Here is a 21835-nt window from a genome sequence, read left to right on the forward strand (position 1 = left end):
GCCAAGGCTCAGAGGTTACCATGCACCCCAGCCAAGGCTCAGAGGTTACCATGCACCCCAGCCGCGCCTCAGAGGTTACCATGCACCCCAGCTGCGGCTCAGAGGTTACCATGCACCCCAGCCGCGCCTCAGAGGTTACCATGCACCCCAGCTCAGAGGTTACCATGCACCCCAGCCGCGCCTCAGAGGTTACCATGCACCCCAGCCGCGGCTCAGAGGTTACCATGCACCTCAGCCGCGCCTCAGAGGTTACCATGCACCCCAGCCGGGGCTCAGAGGTTACCATGCACCCCAGCCAAGGCTCAGAGGTTACCATGCACCCCAGCCAAGGCTCAGAGGTTACCATGCACCCCAGCCAAGGCTCAGAGGTTACCATGCACCGCAGCCGGGGCTCAGAGGTTTCCATGCACCGCAGCCGGGGCTCAGAGGTCACCATGCACCCCAGCCGCGCCTCAGAGGACACCATCAGCAGCGCCTCAGAGGTCACCATGCACCCCAGCCGCGCCTCAGAGGTTACCATGCACCCCAGCCGCGGCTCAGAGGTTACCATGCACCCCAGCCGCGCCTCAGAGGTTACCATGCACCCCAGCCGCGGCTCAGAGGTTACCATGCACCCCAGCCGCGGCTCAGAGGTCACCATGCACCCCAGCCGCGACTCAGAGGTCACCATGCACCCCAGCCGCGCCTCAGAGGTTACCATGCACCCCAGCCGCGGCTCAGAGGTTACCATGCACCCCAGCCGCGGCTCAGAGGTTACCATGCACCCCAACCGCGGCCCAGAGGTTACCATGCACCCCAGCTGCGGCTCAGAGGTTACCATGCACCTCAGCCGCGACTCATGCACCCCAGCCGCAGCTCAGAGGTTACCATGCACCTCAGCTGGGGCTCAGAGGTTACCATGCACCTCAGCCGGGCCTCAGAGGTCACCATACACCTCAGCCGTGCCTCAGAGGTTACCATGCACCCCAACCGAGGCTCAGAGGTTACCTAGTAAGTAGGGAGTGGTAAACCTGAGCCCGAGGAAATAAATGGAGGGTAGAACACTCAGGAGCACCCAAGCACTCGGGTCAGTCTGAAGGCAGCTGGGAGCTAAGGGGGCAGCGTAAGTGACATGATCATGTTCTGACCTGGAGCATGGGCTGACAGACTGTTCCGTAAAGGGCCAAGCAGTCAATGGTTTCCAGGGTCGAAACTTCCACTGCAGTGCCCAGCAGTTGTAGTCAAAGCAGCCATAGGTGATTTATACGGCCATGACGGTGCCTGTATTTCAGGGAACATGAGTTACAGAGATTGGAGCTTAAATCCTGTGTAACCTAACATGTTATAAAATACTCTTCTTTTGATTATTTACTCGTAGCTTTTAACTCTAAGCGAAAACTGCAGTGGCCCCTGGGGTGGTAGAATCACAAGCCGTGTCTTTCAGGAGGCTGCTTACCTAGAGGAGGGATGTGACTGTGGGCACCTCGGAGACCAAGAGACTTGAAAGAGAGGAGTTGTTAGAAAACATAGCGGGTTAGGGAAAATGGAGTGCTTTGTTCTTGAAGGTGTTTTTAGTACTGGATGAGAATGTTGTCTCTCTTTCCATTGGGCAAGGTAACATCACTTCGAAGGGATTAGATGTTTAAGGACTAAGTTTAAAAAAAAAAAAACAAACAAGAGTTTAGGGATAGCCTAAATTTGAGCTACCTGTGGAATAGTCCAGAAATTAGTTTAAGAATACAAACTTAGTGTACAAAAGTAAGCAAGACCCTCACATATCTGCAGCTGCATGTGTGCGGGTGTGTGTGTGAGGCCTTCATCCCGTGGGAGAGAAGTTCACATGTATGATGTGCATGTGCAAGCCAGAGGACAACTGTGGGTGTCATTTCTCTGGATCCGTCCACTTTTTTTTATTTTAATTCTCTCACTGGCCCGAGGGGGCTCACCAAGTAGGCTAGGGTGACTGGCTAGTGAAGTCCAGGATTCCTCTTGTCTGTCTGTCTCTCCCCCTCAGTGCCAAGGTTAGAAATGAGTACCACGGTGCCTGGTTGTTCTTAAACGTAGATTCTGGATAGCAAACTCAGGTCGTCAAATGCTTGCACATTGGGCACCAGCTAAGCCCTCTTCCCAGACCCTTTATTATCATTATTTTCAATTCATTAAGTGTTCATTAAATAACACACATAGAAGTCCCTTGGTACTTTGAGGCTTATACAAAGTACAACAGCCCATGGCCTCCCTAAACTCCTCGGGTCTTTCTCTGGTCTTCTAGCTGATGCCTCTGGGGTTTGCGAGCATCTTTCCAAATGCCATTCTTTTACACCACTGGTTTTCAGTGTCTCAATTAAAAAATAGTTGAGATTTTATTATATGGTTTGCTTCCCTTTCTTCAGTTAGTTGAACACAGTGTTTGAGTCATTGTTCTTTGCAACATCATAACCATACAAATATTACAAATAGTTGTAAGCAAACTGTGTCGCTCTGGCTACCGTTTCTTTCTGGGTGATAATAACTGTCCTTTGCCTTGACTTGGCTTTAGTTGTCTTTTTCCTGATTTCCCCCTCTATCCCAGTTCCTTTTGTCTGTTTCCGCCAGCTGCTTTCTTGTCTCTTCTCCTCTAAGGAACACTGAATTTTTTTCATTATATTTTCATTTCTAAAAAGTCTTGTTCACCACTGTTTCACAGCCTTTCAGATAAAAATCAAATGTAAAAGTTTTTCCTACTTTTTAAATGATGTGTCACTTCATGGATCTGACCCTCATTGTCGATGTTTTTGGTAGGTGCTTTGAAATTTTCTTCTGTGTCCTTGTAATAAGCATGCACAATACATTTTAAAATTATTTTTATCTGCCCTATAAATACATGGGTTTACATAGAACATGTTCATACCTGTGTCGTGTAGTTCATTGTTTTTCACCTGCTCCATGGCCCCCACTCTTCCTTCCTCTCTTGCTGGTCTCCTCTCTTCCTCCTCCTGCTCTCATGGTGTATGGAATCCTTACCCCTCTTCCTCCTTCACTCCTCTTTCCCATTCTCACAGTGCCTTTACACACACACACACACACACACACACACACACACACACGCACGCCGCACACACGCACATATGCACACGCACACTCGTGCACGCACACACACACAGCTAGATCTGCATATGAGAGAAACTGTGATTTTTATTTCTGAGTTTGGTTATTTTGCTTAGCATACTCATCTTCAGCCACATCCATTGTCCTGTGAATGCCATAATTGTATTGTTCAAAGCCCAATGAGATGGCATTGTCTACATGTATCCATTTTCTCTGTCCATTCCATGTTGATGGGCATCCAGGTTGGGTCCAAATCCTGGCTACTGTGTAATCCTGGCATCAGTTAGAGAGGATGCACAGGGGTCTTCCTGGGATGCTGACTTAGAGCTCTTTGGAGAAAAATCTCTAAACCTGCATCCTCTGTAGTCGTAATTTTTGAGAAATGTTCACACCGATTTCCATCATGGCTGCTGTAGTTTGCATTCTCACGACCTCTGAATGAGGCTTCCTTTATTCCATATCTTTGTCTTCATGTTCTGTGTGTTTCCTTGATGATACCCATTCGACTGGAGTGAGATGGGTACCAGAATAGTCTTTAACTTGCATTTCTGATAGGTGATGGTATCGAACATCTTTTTCTAATGATCTGCCGTTTGTATTTGAATCCTTTGAGAATCGTCAGCTCAGCTCAGTTCTGTTCTTAAACGTAGATGGGACTTATTGATTGATTTAAAATTGTTGGCATATATATATATATATATATATATATATATATTATGTATTAAGTTACTGTTCATGAGATTTTCCTCCCCTTTCTCTTCACACTGGCGACTGCTTCCTTTGCTTTGCTGATGCCTTTTAATTCCATTCAGCCTCCTGTGTGGCTGCATCTGACCCTGGGGGATCCATGCCTCTGCCTGTACCTTGAAGTGTTTTCCTAGAGTACTTCCAGAATTTTACAAATTTTAGGGCCAGAAATACAGATTTATGTAGTATGTATGTATGTATGTATGTATGTATGTATGTATGTATTATTTCTATATCTATCTATCCATCCACCCATCCCCAGTTTTCCTAGCATTCTTTGCTGGGTTTTTCTCCATTGTACATTTATGAAGCCTTTATCAAAGATCAAATAACTATTGCTGTGATTTAATTCTGCCATCGTATTTCCCTGATCCACGCATCTGCGTTTGCGCCCGTGCCTTGTTCTGGTTTGGTTCACTGCATCTTCGGTCTAATTGAGGTCAGTTATTGCAGCGTCTCAGCTTGCATTCTGCTTAGGACGGCTCTGCATTCGCCATCGTTTTCGCTTCTCTTTAAATTTTAGGAATTTTCTTCTCTTTCTATGAAGAGTATCTTGAATTTTGATGGGGATTTTGTTGAGTCTTAGAGCAGTTTCTGTGATTTAGTTAGCGCCAGCATATTCTGCCCATCCGTGAGTAGTGAGGGTCTTTCTATCTTCTAATGCCTTCAACCTTTTTCTTCAGAGTTCAAAGTTGCAGGCGGCTTTCACGTCCTTGGTGGGTTTATTCCTAGGTTTTCAAAGCTATGATTAGTGGGACTTGCGTACCACTGACTTCTTAATCAAGTTTCTTTATTTGAGGTGTAGGGAAGCTATTGACTTTAGTGTATTCATTTCACAACCTATTTCATAGCTGAAAAGTGTTTACCAGGTGTGAGGGTTTTCTGTTAGAATCCTTAAAAAAAAAAAAGGATTATATATCGTCTGCAAGAAGGAATAATTCTATTTGTGTGCCTTTGTTTATTCTTCTTTAACTAACTTCTCCAGCTTAGCCTTTTAGCACCAGATTGAATAAGAGTGGAGAAACTAGGGACCTTCATCTCATTCCTGTTTTTAGAGGAAATATTTTCACTTTCCTCTCGCTTATGTTGGCTGTAGGTTTACTGTACGTAGCTTTCATTATATTGAGGTAGATTCCTTCTATTTGTAGCTTCTTAAGGGCTCTTTTCCATGAAGGCCATCAGACTTTGTCAACGGCTTTTCCTGTGTACATGGAGATGCGTATGTTGGGGAGACTGCCCTTGAGTCTTCTGATGTTTTTTATTTATTCTGCTGAAGCATCGCTGTATCCCTAGAGGCTATCCCCCTTGGCCGTGGTGTATGACCTTGTGTGTTCCTGGATTTTGTATTTATGCTCATCGTGGATATTGGTCTCTAGCCTCTCTGTCTGTGTCTGTGTCTCTATGTTTGTGTGCATGCATGTCCTTGTCTTTTGCTAGGGTAATGCTAGCCTCTCTGTCTGTGTCTGTGTCTGTGTCTGTGTCTGTGTCTGTGTCTGTGTCTGTGTCTGTGTCTGTGTCTCTGTGTCTGTGTGCATGCATGTCCTTGTCTTTTGCTAGGGTAATGCTAGCGTCACAAAGTAAGTGATCGTGGTGCTGTTCTTTCTCTGTGCGTTGTATGGAACAGTTTTGAGGAGCATTGAGGTTGCTTGGTTGCTTTTAGATCTGGTGGAATTCAGCAGTGACACCCGCTCCTGGGCTTCTTACTGATAGAAGGCTGTAACCGTTTTTTTTTCCCCATGTGTCTAGGATAAAATCCTAGCAACTTTGGGAAGGCAGAGTGTGTGTTGGCTCTCATTTTGAGGTGCACTCTCTCAAGGCAGCAGGCCCTGAGCACCTGTAGTCTGTAGCAGAGGGAAATGAATATTCATACTCATTTTCCTCCTTGTTTTTGCACAGCATGGGATCCCAGCCTGTGGAACTCCCACCCCAGTTAACCTCATCTTTAATCTCCAAGTAAATTACCACAGCCTACCACCGTGTGACCCTCGGCCCTGTCCCAGTCCCAGTCTGGCCCATCACCAGGCTGTCACTGCTTCAGTCGTGCTGCATGGTTTTCATTAAAATTTCTCTGTGTACATTGTCTATGTTAGTGACGCCACTTAGAATTTTACAAGACAATGTGATAGTAATATTTTGGTTTAATAAAAGTCACCATGCTATTAGCTTGCCATTGTTAGGATTCCATGAAAACAAGGTAAACGTTCAAGTGGGCCAGTGAGATGACTGAGGGGATGGAGGCACCGTCCCCAAGCCTCATGGCCTGAGCTCGCTCTCCGGTGCCCACGCACAGTGGAAGGAGAGAACTGGCTCCCTCAGTTTCTCCTCACAACTATATACATGCACCATGACATGTGCGCACACTAAATAACAAGTCCAGATGTGAATTCAAGGAGATTTATAATTTTCTCGATTAACTTTGTATTTCTTTGAACTGCAAGTCAACTTAATATATGTGATAGGATTTCATAAATGTGGAAATGAATTCTTACTTTTTACTGTAATTACTGAATTCTTGGAACAGAAATTTGCAAACATTTCAGGAATACTAATCACATTTACTTTCCTATTTTCAAGAGGAGGAGATTTAAGTCTGACAGATTTCATCTTATGTTTATAATTAGCCCAGCAGTGAGAAATGCTTCTCCTGAGAGACCTAGCTTATCCCCCAGTACATTTCCTTTCCGATACTTCGATACATTCTCTACAAGTTTTGAAAAGTCCAAAACAAAATTGTGTCTTTTGTCATATATTTGTTTGATTTTGAAAAAAAAAAATCTGAATAAGTTTATTAGTTCTTTGCTGATGTCGCCTACCAACAAGAATCAGGGATTTCACAGCAAGAACAGACTCCGTGCCCATTGGTTGGGAAGGTATTTTCTTCTCTGTGGATAAATCATATTTGGTTTCCAAGCACGCAGCTGAGAAGGAAGATTGGTAGATGCTCCCTTTCAGCCACTCTACAAGGACTAAATGGCACTTTTACCTGTAGCATTACAATACGTTTACCTGATCTGAAATGTTTCCTGTCTAGGCTGTTGCATTTGAAGTGCAGATTGTCTTACTTGTGTTGCAAAGAGTAAGTGCTAGCTTTGGGCAGGTTCTTATTTGGGGTATGAAATAAAAAGTAACCAAGGAAGGAAGGAAAGTGTATTTATTTTCTTTTAAATATTTTAGCGTCGTGATGCAGTCAGCGGGAACATCGTACAGCTCCTCGGAACCTGTCATTTCGGCCCAAGAGGTCGACACCCGGGTAAGGCTTTTGTGCAGTGGTGGCGAGCTTATGATAAGGTAGCTAGGACTTTAAGGCAGCTGCACCCATGTCATTGTAAGGGAGCAGCGGTGCCTGGAGTACAAGGAAGGGGCCGTTGCTTGCCAAGTGCATTTTAAGAAGCAGTGCTTGTCCTTGTTTTTCGCTAGACTGTGCTGTATGCCAGGTTGGTGGAAGCACGGCAGAAGCACGCTAATGAGATGGATGTACCTCCAGCCGTGCTAGCAACCAACAAGGTTCTGCTGGACATGGCCAAGATGAGGTAGGCTGCCTACACTCCGAGTCCCTGCGATGCAGTAGATTTCGGAAACATCGTTAGCCAGCAGTGCGGCCACGGCTTCGGCCTGGGATGGACGGTCATGTCTCCTATGCTGCTGTGCCGTCTCAGATACCCTCTGTGGTCTTTCCTAAGTCCACCGATCTAATCAATGACTACTCTTATACATTAAGTATGCTCTCTGAATAGTAAGGTGTCATCTCACAATACTTATTTATTTATGTATTTATTTATTTATTTAACGAAATAGTTCAATAACACAAGGGAACCTGCACACAAGTGAACCACATTCAGTTTTATAAAACCACCTCCATTAGCCGCTCACCCTCTGAACCCGATGCCACCTGAACACCTCTTCCTCTTCCTCTTCTCTCCTGTTTCTAAGTTTTTAGTTGTACCCTGATGTTCTTAGTGACATGCTTAAAACCCTGTTCTTGCTTCCTTTCCTCTTATATTCTCTCTTTCTTCCTCTTATTTATGTAATTTCAACTCTTGACTTAGGCATTCTTGTGTCTATCCTCCATATTGTGTTATCTCAGATCTTTCCAGAACTCCCTATTGCAGACGCCTCCTAGCTGGCCCCTCCCTCCCATCTGGTAACTAATAACAAACTGATTACACAGCCTTGGCTTCTTTGGCTTAGAATTCAAGCCCTTCTATTTATTGACTTAAACCTTCATTTTCATTTCAGTACAGAATCTGGAGTGGTTTCTGTGACCTGAATTTCTTACCATCTCTGGGCAATGCCCTTTTAGCTTTCATATATGTTGTTTCTGCTTTGAATTCCTTGCTTCTGCACAGTTTATCTCAAGAAACCCTCACAGTCTAGCTTAATTACTGTTTCCTCCTTGATGTCTCCCACTGGGTTAGTCAGCCAAATAATTCCTCTCCCTTGAACTTACCAAGGGTTTTCGGGTGAATTCGAAAGATGCTTTTATGGTGACTATTCCTTTATTTTCTTTTCTGTGTAGTTAGTTGTAAACATGTATCATATATTAGAATCTGAACTCTGTGAATAGCAGTACCAGTTTCCCACCTTGTTATGGCTTTGATATCACCCAGCATGTGTCTCAGAAGAACAAGATGGTTTAGTAAGCACGTAGAACTTATTTCCAAAGTTTCGTTTATTTGTTTCTTTAAAACTATTTCTGTCACTAAATTTCACTTAATAGGAATTGCTTAAATGCAGGGTTTCTAAGGATTTTTAACACATAGCAGTTTACTGTTACTATAGCTTTTGTTAAATAAATAAATATTATACGATGATACTTTACTATTCAGAGAGCATACTTAGTGTATAAGAGTAATCATCGATTAGATTGATGGATTTTGGAAAGACCACATTATATAGTCTTCGATATTGGACATACTGAAAAAAGTTGAGCGCTATGACTCATGGATATTTTTATCCTTAAAAGAGTAGCATAGACGTTGTATCATAATTAGGGCATTCAAAATGTAAGTGTTCTAACTAGCATCATTGACTTAAAGCATTGAGGTAAAGGCCTAGTGAGCCAGTTTACTGTCACCAGAGCCATTTTACAGGAAAGAAAGATGAACGAGACTTCCTTCTGAGTTTCTCAGCCTTCCTTACTGTCCCATTTAGAGCCTCAGTTTCCATGTCAGTTCCAAGTGGACACTGGGTGTTAGCATGTCTTTCTGATAACACTGGGTGTTAGCATGTCTTTCTGATAACGGCCTCTTCACCAGTTAGAACTGAGTTTCGTGGTGATAGCAGCCGGTCTTTATTTGTTAATAGTTTACATAGCAAGTCTGTCAGTGGACGAAAGGAGAAAGGAATCACGAGGCGTGGCATTTTGTGTGAAGCACGGGTTCTGATTGTAGAAAAGCACAGTTACAGAGTACAGCGAAGACTGAACCCGAGCTGTATTCTCAGAGTGACGCTGTCTCAACGGCTTCCTCTTAATTCTCTCTTGTGTTTGTAAACGACAGACCGACTACGGTTGAAAACGTGAAACGGATTGACGGTGTCTCTGAAGGCAAAGCTGCTCTGTTGGCCCCTCTGACGGAAGTCATCAAACATTTCTGTCAAGTAAATAGTGTTCAGGTAATACTCTGGTTTGCATAAACTCTTAGAGAGTAGTAACACATCTGACCATCTCAGAGGCAACACTTTCTCTCTTCATTTGCATTTGTACTTGGGCACGTAGAAAACGGACTCAGAGTGTTTTCCAGTAACTGGCTGTAGTAACATGTTGGCTACATACTTCTTAAAATGAACCGATGCAGGGTCTCCCTTTGTAGGCCAGGCTTCCCTGGAATTGACCTTAGAGCCCATGTGGCCTTGAACTGGGATTCCAGTTTGAGGAGCGTGGGCAGGAGCTGTGAGGCCTGGGAGTTCCTACCTTTATTGGAAATGTTAAAGTAGCTGTCGAGATACCCCGGCTTTAATGGAAGTGTTATCTGAGGTTTGGGTATGTGTTGCAGTTTGACTGACAGGTTCTTAATTCTCCACTGTGGTGGTTAGAAGTTGAAGCTGTTAGTTTTAGGAGCCCAGCCCCTTCGTTTTCCTTTGATTCTGCATGTGCCCTAATCAGCACCCCTTCCTGCAGTTAGGAATCCTCTGATTCGACAGCTTCCCCTCTACTCTGCACTCTTCGCCGTGTTCCTCATTTCAGCTGATGATTTGCTGTTCCAGCATAAAGACCGCTTCCGTAGAGCTGTTTGTTTTACTTTTTTCTTCAAACTCCATGTGCGAACCCCACTGTGAGATGAGACCATCGGTGGCTGTGAAGACTGCTGGCCACAGAGTCAGGGACTCAGGGCTCTGTGGTTTTCCCTGTGAATGTGACATTATCTTCCATTTCCCTGGGTCTCCTTTTGCTTCTCTGAACCACAGAAGTGATGACTTCCGTCCCGGGTCAGAGAAGTGGTGACATGTGTTAGAGAAATTAAGCAGTCATGGCGGTTGTGTGGGTCCTCTGGGCAGGCCCACTGGGTCCTCTTCAGAGCGCTCTTCCCTGATCTACGCAGGATGGGAACCATATCCTCTTCTGAAACAGAATACCTTAGGCAACCTTAAAATTGTCTTTCCTAACTTTATACAAGCAGCCATTGGGTGAAATTTATCACATTTCATTTCATAGCAGATATTTTGAAAATGAAATTGTGGTGTCTTGATGATTATCCAAGGAATACCACACTGGCAGTCACTGAGGGAGCATGCTCTCTGTGAGCGCTTAGAGATCTTCCTTCATGAGTAAGCGCTGCTGTCTAAACGTGAGTGGATTCCTTCACCCAGCTCCTCTCCAAGAGAGGAGACAAAAGGCAAATGCCCCAAAGGGCAAATGTCCAAACAACCGTCCTGAGTCTCCTGGAGAGAGGAGATGACTTGTGCAGTTCGCCTGCATTATTGAAAACATTTATTAAATAGTCACTTATTTAATAAGCTTTAACATATTTGCTTCAAATATATTTATATTTTTTATTCAGTTCCTTAAATGACAAGATAAAGAAACGAAGTGTCCTCAAAGCGAAGCCCATAGTTACTTTCTCACATATCTTCGTCTAACAGATAGCAATGATCTTACCAAGATGAAACCAGGTTTCTTCCTTAGGACACGGGGCCCTTACATTATAAGCTCTTTCCCCCTTGCTTTGTTATAACTAAGTATGCTGATTTAACCTGACCTTTGTATATGGCTAAAAGACCAGTTTTCATTCATTTATTTTAAAGCTTAAAAAAATTCCATTCTTTTATAAATTATGTTTTATTTTCGAACATTCCCCTGTTCTTTCTTTTGGGGTTTCATAAGGAACTATACCTAAGAGCGTTTTAAAGTTTATCTTTTACGTATTTTATGTACTTATTTTTCAATAAGTGTATGTGTATGCATGTGTGTGTGTGTGTGTGTGTGTGTGTGTATGTGTGTGGGTGTGTGGTGTGTGTGTGTATGTGTGTGTGTGTGTGTGTGTGTGTGTATGTGTGTGAGTGTGTGTGTGGTGTGAGTGTGTGTGTGTGTGTGTGTGTGTGTGTGTGTGGGTGTGAGTGTGTGTGTGTGTGTGTGTGTGTGTGTGTGTGTATGTGTGTGTGTATGTGTGTGTGTGTGTGTGTGTGTGTGTGTGTGTGTGTGTGTGTGTGTGTGTAGGATCCGTCTGATGTGGCGCTGGACATAAAACGCAAGTCCTCTAGAAGAGCAGCACATGCTCTAACCCACTGAGTCATCTGCTCAGCCCCATGTCTAAGACTTTCCACGATGCCTGAGGGCCAGAGCTCTAGTTGGGACGTGTGTTTTACAGTTAACGATACAACAAACATATCTTAACATAAATGCATACATATGCATACACATACATATATACATATATAGTTATGTACATATACAGATATAGTGAGGAGATGTCTCTTTATGATCTGTGTGCCTAATCTATGATTATAGTCTGTAGGCTTGTATACTGATTCTGTTCAGTGTTCACTTTCAGGGAAGTAGGATTAGCTTAGAGACATTAGTTAGAACATTGTGTGTGTGTGTGTGTGTGTGTGTGTGTGTGTGTGTGTGTGTGTGTGTGTGTGTTCCCTTTTGGATTCTACTGAACCTAAGAGACGATGAGAAAGTTTGTTGCGTCTTCTTAAGTTATTTAACCTTTTAAATCAACATGTGGAACATTCCCCTTCTTTGGCCTTCGCCATGAAATCTCTGTTATTTAGAGATTTGGTGTCTCGCCTTCCTGCATCGCCTCACAGCCATGCGGTGATCGCTGCGAGGATGGTGTTATTATACCTGTCATTATCTTACTCTGACTTGTGCTACATTTAAAATTCTGCAGACAGACCTCTTCGCCAGTACCAAACCTCAGGAGGACGAGGAGAAACGTCAGGAGATGGAGAACAAAGACTGCTCACTCCCCCAGTCTGCGGCCGTCACATACGCTCTATTCCAGGAAAAGAAAATGTCCTTAGTAAGTGCCGCCTGGAGGTGACAATGCTCTTGTGTTTCCCCAGCTTTTCAGGGTTGAAGCTGTGCCTGGGGTTTCTTACTTCCTGTCATGCAGTAAGTCTCATCTTTAATTTGCAGACACAATGGGCACTCTCTGTTTCCGGTAAACCTGTCTCTGTCAGGTAATAACCGCAGCTCTAGTGTGACCCTGATCATCTTAGCAGGGACTGTCACAGGGAACACGACTGTGGCTCAGGGAGAATGTAGCAGAAGGATTTGAAAACCGGGATGAAACCATTAGTGTACGTTATTAGGAAAGACAAAAACAAAATGTGATCCAAGAATACCAAATGTAGAGAAAACATTCTTTACACCATTCATCATGAAACACGGGAAGCTTTGTATTATGGCTTGTGTGTAATTTGTCGTCCACCATACCTTCAGTTTGGCACACTTATCAAGTATGTGGGGGCCCCTGGGCTCTATCCCAAGCACTGTTCAGTCAGCTAAACAGAAATAAAGCACAACACTGTGGAAACATGCTGTTATATACGTACAATGTATTCACTGTTTCTGGAAGTTATTCAAATATCTGAAAATGATGTGGTAGGAATTTACTTTTCACTCCAGGATCTCCCAGCTTTCGCTGCTCTCTTTTTCCCTCCAAAACTATGTTGGACACGCTTTTAGAAATCTTATTACTATGAAAAATGGCCAAAGGTAATATTTTTTTCCTTGTTCTAAGCTAAGTCTTTAAGGCTGTTGGATTTTTACTCTATGAGATGGAGAGCATCTCACTAGAGTAGAGCACCATGAGACCTCTGCTTTGCATTCCTGGCCTCTCTGACATTAAAGTGATTTGGATCAGCTCATGTGGGCCAGGGCCTGCTTCTCCTGTCTTCCCTGCATCAGGACACTTTATTGAGCTTATAGTCGGATGGAAAGATGAACACACAGTCCTTTACTTAAAATGTCTACATGGTCAAGCTCCTCACTTACAATAAGCCATTTCACTACCTGTTTTTAAAACAAAAGACGTAGTGAGTAGGAATTCAAGCTGCATCCCATGTAAGCGATCAGGAGCGTGCTTAGGTCGAATAGACCTCATGTGTTTATTTCACCATGCATATACAGTGCCTGAATGTGATCACCAAGAAATGTGGAATGGGCTCCAACTTTTGTAATCAAGCATATTATAGGGCTCAATAATAATAATAAGTAAAATATATTCCATTCTATTATCAGTGGCATGTTGAATGAAATGTCTTCATCTCTGTCTTATGGCACTATGTAGTAGTGTTTGATTTTGCAAAGTGATTGCTGATTATCTATACCTCCCTGGAGTCCTGGGCGGGTCTAGCTAGTTAACCGCAGAATTAAACACATCTGAGGACTAATTAGTGATTGGCAAGAATACAATTAGTTGGAAGTAATTTGATGCCTAGTATCAAATAACCCCGATATTATACACACATGGTCCATACTTTTTAATGGTAGCAATTTGACATCTCTTCTAGAAGATGAAAATACTGCCCTAGATGGTCTGTGAATCAGTCATTCACAAATGCAGTCTAAACTCAGACTTTTGACTATATTGACAGAAATACCACGAATGATCATGTTAGTGGCATTGAATGCCTGTGCTTTTTGTTTTAAAAGGGCTTTTACCTGATGTATATTGTAAATGTATTTGGAGTCACATCTGCTCCAAAATCTTTATAAAAATACTTTTTTAAACTGATCATCGTTATCTTTTCTGTAGTATGATAAGGGGGAGCAAACATTCTTGATAAATTGTAGTTACTGCTTTATGAAAGGCACTTATTGAAAATACTTATTATTATTAGAGTCTTCCCAGGACTCTTCTAAAGAGTTCTTCTGGAGCCTTGCATCAACCCTGAACACTTAGGAGTTGTCTTCTTGGAAATTAATGTAGCCAAGGCACCTTGTCCAATTGTAAGAGCATTACAGCACAGCTCCATCTATTTCCAAGGAGTATAGAGCATTACAGCACAGCTCCATCTATTTCCAAGGAGTATAGAGCATTACAGCACAGCTCCGTCTATTTCCAAGGAGTATAGAGCATTAAAGCATGGCTTTGTCTGTTTCCAAGGAGTATAGAGCATTAAAGCATGGCTTTGTCTGTTTCCAAGGAGTATAGAGCATTACAGCACAGCTCCATCTATTTCCAAGGAGTATAGAGCATTACAGCACAGCTCCGTCTATTTCCAAGGAGTATAGAGCATTACAGCACAGCTGTGTCTGTTTCCAAGGAGTATAGAGCATTACAGCACGGCTCTGTCTGTTTCCAAGGAGTATAGAGCATTAAAACACGGCTTTGTCTGTTTCCAAGGGGTATAGAGCATTAAAACACGGCTTTGTCTGTTTCCAAGGAGTATAGAGCATTACAGCACAGCTCTGTCTGTTTCCAAGGGTACAGTAGATATCAGCCTTGGCATAAAGGCTGACATCCAGTGAGTACATAAGGAAGAGATGCGGATCGAATCTTTGCCTGAAGTTGCGTGATTTTGTTTTAATATATAGGGTCGAATCTGTGGAGGTCTATCTAATAGTTTTTAAGAAACATTTAAAATGAAAATTGTATTCAGGGTTTATTCATTGCTTATTTATCAGTGAATATTTACTCCCTGAGGATGTCAGGTGCTTTCTTTCTGTGAGGTTCAGTAGGAAGAATAAACTCACTGTGTTTTGTTTGTTTTTGTTTTATTTTTGCTCTTCTTTCTGCAGCACAGCATAGCTGAGAATAGGCTTCTGCCTCTCACAGCGGTCGGCATGCACTTAGCCCAGGCGGTGAAAGCCGGCCACCCCCTGGATATGGAGCGAGCTGGCCTGACCCCAGAGACTCGGAAGATTATTATGGATGTTATCCGAAACCCTCCCATCAACTCAGGTGATGAGCACAGCCCTTCTCTGCAGCCTAACGACCTGAGTCAGCTCAGTAAACAAGGGACTCACTCGGTTTCACATTAAAAGCACCGACCCTTAAGCTGCAGTGTAATTTTGCTTTGATAACTTTTTTTTTTAATTTTAGAAAAAAAATCCTTCTTCAGCAGAAGGTGTACTGAGAGAGTCTTTCTTTTCAGATGGTCATTTCCCCACCCATCCCCAAATCAGGGTGTGTCTAAAGCTTCAGGTCTTTCATGCTTACTCCCAGCTGCTGAAGGACGCCTCACTTCCCCCTAACTGCCTCTGAGTCCCTGCCATTGATTTCTCTCTGTCACTGACCCAGTAGAAGAGTTTCTTCTCCATGCTTGACAGATGGCCCAACAGTTAAAGAGGGCTGGCTGTTCTTCCAGAAGACTGGGGTTTCCGGCACCCACATGGTGGCCCACAACTCACTCCAACCCCAGTTCCAGGGACTCTGACAGCCCCTTCTGACCACTGCTTGGGACCAGGCACACACATGACGCATAGACACACGTGTAGGCAAAACACTCATTCAGAAAGGCCTTGGTTCTTGGTTCTTGGTTCTTGTCCCACTGAGGAACCTCAACTCTGCCATGGAGCTCAGTCCCCAAGCAAAGTTAATGCACAAATGTCAGGTCTGTCTGTTACAACAGTAAATCTGATTTTTAAAATAAACTCTGTCTGTTGGACTAAAGCAATGGTCATTTTAAAAACAACCAACCAACCAAACAAACAAACAACCCTTTTCTGCAAAGCTGAGTGAATTCTTACTTTTTCTTACTCGAAGTTCTTTCCCATCCAAAAATCTGTAGGGCTAAAGACTCAGTAAGAGAGTTCTGGGAACTCAGTCAGTGTGGGTCTGCCAAGGTTAAATTTAAGTTTCTACATTTTAAGACCCAAGGGCCAGATCTCAGGCTTTGTGGTAAAATATCCAAAGTAACTCAGTTACGAATCATCTTACAAGACAGTCGGTCTCCTTACAGCAGAAGCCAGTCTGCTAGACTTGAAGAAGCAGGACAGATTTGCTGTGCAGGATTGGATTCAAGATGTAGCCTTTGTTTATCAATTTAGCGGGGGCTAAAACTGAAATTTCATCTAGAAATGCATTATCTCTTAGGACTCAAGTGCATGCTTTGATAAGATGGTTGGGTAAATGTTATACAGCATACCTTCCTGTTTTAAAAAAAATTAACAATCGTGTTTGCTGCTGATTGGCTGCCTTTCTGAAACCATGAACTGACAGTTAGCCTAGACAGGTAGATGCAGAGACTTAGGCAGTAGACACACTAGTGAACCAATCTTAGCTCTGACAGTTCGTGGTTTGGGACCCGCACCATTTGAGGTCTCAACTTCTTCATATATGGAATAGAATAGTATTTGTGTCTTTTCAGGCTCGTGAAAAATACATTGGATGTTAGAGAGAGAGCCTTGGTACATGGCAAATAATAAATAGTGTCATTAGTGAGGGATGGTGACCGTTGGAGTGAATGGTAATATCTAAGAGCACTTAAAAATATCCTTTAACTATCATCTTTTATATTCCATCTTTTTCATAGTTAATTAAGAATATATAAAGTTGGAGCTAGAGAAATGGCTCAGTGTATCAGTGCTGCTTTTGCAGAAGACCCAGTTTGGGTTCCCAGTACCCACACAGTGACTCTCAAATGTCTGTGACTTCAGTTCTAGGGGATATGATGCTCTGCTCTAGCCTATGCAGGCATCAGGCATCAGGCACACACATAGTACACATACATACAGGCAAAGCAGCAATATATATAAAATACAAACAAATAAATATTGAGAAAAGAATATATGAAGTTAGTAAGTCAGTGTATACAAAGGAAGATTTAAAAAACTGTATAATCACTCCTCATTGTTGTTTCCTGTCTCCACAGGAATATAAAAATCTGTGAATGTCCAAGTCTCTTCTATAAAATGTAACACACACATACTTGTAACACATATCCTATATACTTTAAATTACATTGTATCACATATAATATGCAGCTACTATGCTATAAATGCTTTGTTAGTAGTTGTTACAATGTATTGTTTGAGAAATAATGAGAATGTGTGGACATGTTTAGTTCAGATGCTGGTTTTTGTTTGCTTTGAGACAAGGTCTTTCTTGCTGTGTAGTCTAGGCTGTCCTTGAATTCACCATCTCCTGACTCAGTCTGCTGAGTGCTGGGATTATAGGCATATACCACCATACCCAGCCTGGTTGGTGGAACCTGTGGCTTTGGTGAAGAGACAACAGATAACAATGCTAAGTTGTATTTTACAGAAGCATGTGATAGAATTCTGCAGACTCTAGTTATCTTTTCTATGTTTATATACTAAATAATTGATCAATATCCTTTAATAACAAAAAAGGACTGTCTAACTTGAATTCGTTGTTGCCACATATCTACTGAAACTGTCTGATTTGGCTATGGGAAAGAGTTGAGTTGCTATTAATTTAGTTTGGAAGTTATGTGATTTTTAAAGTTATAGAACTTTTGATTAAAAAGCAAAAATAGAAACCCTTATTTCCACTCCTACCCTGTTTTCCATAGGGATTGGGGCCTAGAGAGTTGTAAAAATAGTTTTAGTATCTTTTCTAAGATTGATGATTTAGCAAGTTTTAATCTTTACTATGCCATTTTAAATCATACTGCCAAATAAATTAACTTAAAAGTTATAAAAATAAAATTAACTTAAAATTTATATTAAAAGTAAACTTAAAAGTTGTCAAAAGTAAAATGTAACATAATTTATTAAGTCTTATTTGACTAAGGTAAATTAATTTTATTTTCTTTATTGTTTTCTAATATCTTTAAATATTGTCTGCCATAACTAATGACTTCTATAGTCAGAACTTAGTGATTTTGATTTCTGATGCTAATTAATTTTTAAATCAATTTTTTGTTTCTGGGAATATATACAAGTACTGTTTGCATCATTTCCCCTCCCACTCCCCTATCAATTCATTGCTGTTTGCTGTATCCCACTTAAACTCATGACCACACACACACACACCACACACACACACACACACACACACAGACACATACACACACAGAGATAACAGAAACACACATACACACAGACACACACACCATACACACTACAGACATTCACCCACACACAGACACACACATACACACACGCACACACACCATACGCACCACAGACATACACACATAGATAACAGAAACACACATATAGACACACATACAGACACATGCACACCATAAACACACACACACACACACACACACACACACACACCATACGCACCACAGACATACACACACAGATAACAGAAACATACACACAGACACACACACCACATGCACACCACATGCACACACACACACACACACACACACACACACACACACACACACACACACACACCACAGACTCAGAATCTACTCAATCCATTTAGTGTTCTCTAGTTGCTTCAAGTCCAAGTAGAGGAAGAGGATTGTGACAGTCATGAGGTCTTCACTCTGGTTTCTTTGATGATGCATTCATGGTCTGTTAGCTCATGTGTGCATCTGAGACTTGGGGTTTGGGTCCTTGGTTTTCTTTGAGGAGGCACTATTTGTGGTCCTATGGAGAAAACCGCACTATAAGTTACCATAGGAGTGATAATATGCGTACTACATTGGTAGTCTGGATGTTGTTTTTACTTAGCTGTAGTCCTATCCCGTAATTCAGCGTTTTCATGGCATTTGTTTGAAATACAAATTTTCATAATTCCAATTTGAAATTTATTTTGTATTTTTATAAAATTTTGTAATATATTTTGTATTTTTATAATATAATATTAAACATATTATATTAACTACTCAAAAATAGAGTAAGTGAGTTGAACTTTTTTGTGCAGTCTTATTACTCTAGATTTTTCACTCTGTAACTTTACGATTTTATAATTCTGTGTTTCTTTATTAGTTTTTCTATGTTTATATAATTTAAAACTTCTTTTAGTACATTGAGAGTTCTTAACTAGGCTTAATAAGTTAAGTAAGATATTTAATGAGGTACCTTGATAATACTTTGAGTAATTTCTCCTATCGTTTATGTGCATGGAACTGGAAAATTAAGGGTGGCTTCCAAGGGACCTTCTGCACAGGGGTAACATGATCTCTTTTAGGGCACAGAAGGAGAACAGCTAGTGCTGTCACTTAATTTTCCAGTAGTACTGACTTACTCAGGGCTGCGGAGTGGAAATAAGAACATCTTAAACTACTAGTGACCTACGTTAACCACACATCTGCACTAAAAAAGCTATGTAGATACAATTACTTTTCATAGTTGTTTAATGTGTTCTATATACTGAAATATCATTTTAATATTTCTATTAAAGTTCTTAACCAGCTTTTTATACCTTTTCTGTACTAAGCCTTCTAAGTTAGACGTTTTATGTTTGTACCATGTCTTCTGATGCTAATAGCCAGTACGCTGGTGCACGCTTGGGAACTGAAGCCGAGAACATTTATTATCATGGTCGTTACTATCTACTCAGTGATTTCAAGGCCAATTGGGCTACATGAGAACCATCAAAAAATTAATGACCAAATAGTAACATCAAAAAATAGTGATATATAATTAACTTTCATAAGCCTTGAAGGTGGACAGAGTAGACTGGCATAAAATCAGTTTTAATTTAGTAACTTGAATTACTTAATTTCAGATGTTCAGTAGGGTGTGGTAGGCTAATGGTTATGGTACTAGATAGAGAAGAGCTTAGAAATAATTTATCAGAAATACATCAGTCTACAGTGAATCTAACCTGTGGGCCACCAAGCCCACTTTCAGCAGCGCAGAGATATGGAAGTGTAATATAATGTTCATTAGAACATTCTTATAAGGAAATTGAAGACAGTGGGCACTCAGATTTCCGCCTGCTATGTGTCCAGAGCAGAGGACTCCTCAGGGCAGTAAGAGCTGTGGGACTTCCGTGACAATTAAAGCAGTGCATTGTCCCAGAACAATGTGAATCAGGCATAAGATAATCTCATTGACGATTGTTGGTAAATACTTAGTACATAGTTCTTCTTTTTTTTTTTTTTTTTTTTTATTATTAACTTGAGTATTTCTTATATACATTTTGAATGTTATTCCTTTCCTGTTTCCGGGCAAACATCCCCTCCCCCCCTTCCTTCCTTATGGGTGTTCCCCTCCCAACCCCTCCCCCATTGCTGCCCTCTCCCAACAGTCTAGTTCACTAGGGGTTCAGTCTAGCAGGACCCAGGGCCCCCTTCCACTGGTGCTCTTACTAGGATATTCATTGCAACCCACGAGGTCAGAGTCCAGGGTCAGTCCATGTATAGTCTTTGGGTAGTGGCTTAGTCCCTGGAAGCTCTGGTTGGTTGGCATTGTTGTACATATGGGGTCTCGAGCTCCTTCAAGCTCTTCCAGTTCTTTTTTCTCTGATTCCTTCAACAGGGTCCTGTTCTCAGTTCAGTGGTTTTGCTGGCATACGCCTGTATTTGCTGTATTCTGGCTGTGTGTCTCTCATGAGCGATCTGCACTACATTTTGATCATCCGTCTTGAGTTTCATTTGTTCTAGGCATCTAGGGTAACTCAAGCATTTGGGCTAATAGCCACTTATCAATGAGTACATACCATGAATGTCTTTCTGTGATTGGGTTAGCTCACTCAGGATGATATTTTCCAGTTCCAACCATTTGCCTACGAATTTCATAAAGTCATTGTTTTTGATAGCTGAGTAATATTCCATTGTGTAGATGTACCACATTTTCTGTATCCATTCCTCTGTTGAAGGGCATCTGGGTTCTTTCCAGCTTCTGGCTATTATAAATAAGGCTGCGATGAACATAGTGGAGCACGTGTCTTTTTTATATGTTGGGGCATCTTTTGGGTATATGCCCAGGAGAGGTATAGCTGGATCCTCAGGCAGTTCAATGTCCAATTTTCTGAGGAACCTCCAGACTGATTTCCAGAATGGTTGTAGCAGTCTGCAACCCCACCAACAATGGAGTTTCCCTTTCTCCACATCCTCGCCAGCATTTTGCTGTCACCTGAGTTTTGATCTTAGCCATTCTCACTGGTGTGAGGTGAAATCTCAGGGTTGTTTTGATTTGCATTTCCTGATGACTAAGATGTTGAACATTTCTTTAGGTGTTTCTCAGCCATTCGGCATTCCTCAGCTGTGAATTTTGTTTAGCTCTGAACCCCATTTTTTAATAGGGTTATTTGTCTCCTTGCTGTCTAACTTCTTCAGTTCTTTGTATATTTTGGATTTAAGCCCTCTATCTGTTGTAGGATTGGTTAAGATCTTTTCCCAATCTGTTGGTTGCGTTTTGTCCTAACCACAGTGTCCTTTGCCTTACAGAAGCTTTGCAGTTTTATGAGATCCCATTTGTCGATTCTTGATCTTAGAGCATAAGCCATTGGTGTTTTGTTCAGGAAATTTTTCCAGTGCCCATGTGTTCAGATGCTTCCCTAGTTTTTCTTCTATTAGTTTGAGTGTGTCTGGTTTGATGTGGAGGTCCTTGATCCACTTGGACTTAAGCTTTGTACAGGGTGATAAGCATGGATCGATCTGCATTCTTCTACATGTTGACCTCCAGTTGAACCAGCACCATTTGCTGAAAATGCTATCTTTTTTCCATTGGATGGATTTGGCTCCTTTG

General features: G+C 41.9%; 1 protein-coding gene across 1 annotated transcript in view; it reads left to right on the forward strand.

The window, feature by feature from the left end:
• The window catches only part of Wrn (WRN RecQ like helicase), a 135206-nt gene that overhangs the window by 101375 nt on the left and 11996 nt on the right, over positions 1 to 21835 (forward strand). The window contains exons 28-32 of the mRNA XM_032918546.1: positions 6988 to 7063; positions 7231 to 7343; positions 9312 to 9426; positions 12147 to 12278; positions 15005 to 15167. Of these exons, the coding sequence (XP_032774437.1) occupies positions 6988 to 7063; positions 7231 to 7343; positions 9312 to 9426; positions 12147 to 12278; positions 15005 to 15167 (599 nt within the window). The remainder of the gene's footprint in view (positions 1 to 6987; positions 7064 to 7230; positions 7344 to 9311; positions 9427 to 12146; positions 12279 to 15004; positions 15168 to 21835) is intronic.

The sequence above is a fragment of the Rattus rattus genome, chromosome 13 (genome assembly GCF_011064425.1).
Source record: "Rattus rattus isolate New Zealand chromosome 13, Rrattus_CSIRO_v1, whole genome shotgun sequence".
NCBI classification, from domain to species: Eukaryota; Metazoa; Chordata; class Mammalia; order Rodentia; family Muridae; genus Rattus; species Rattus rattus.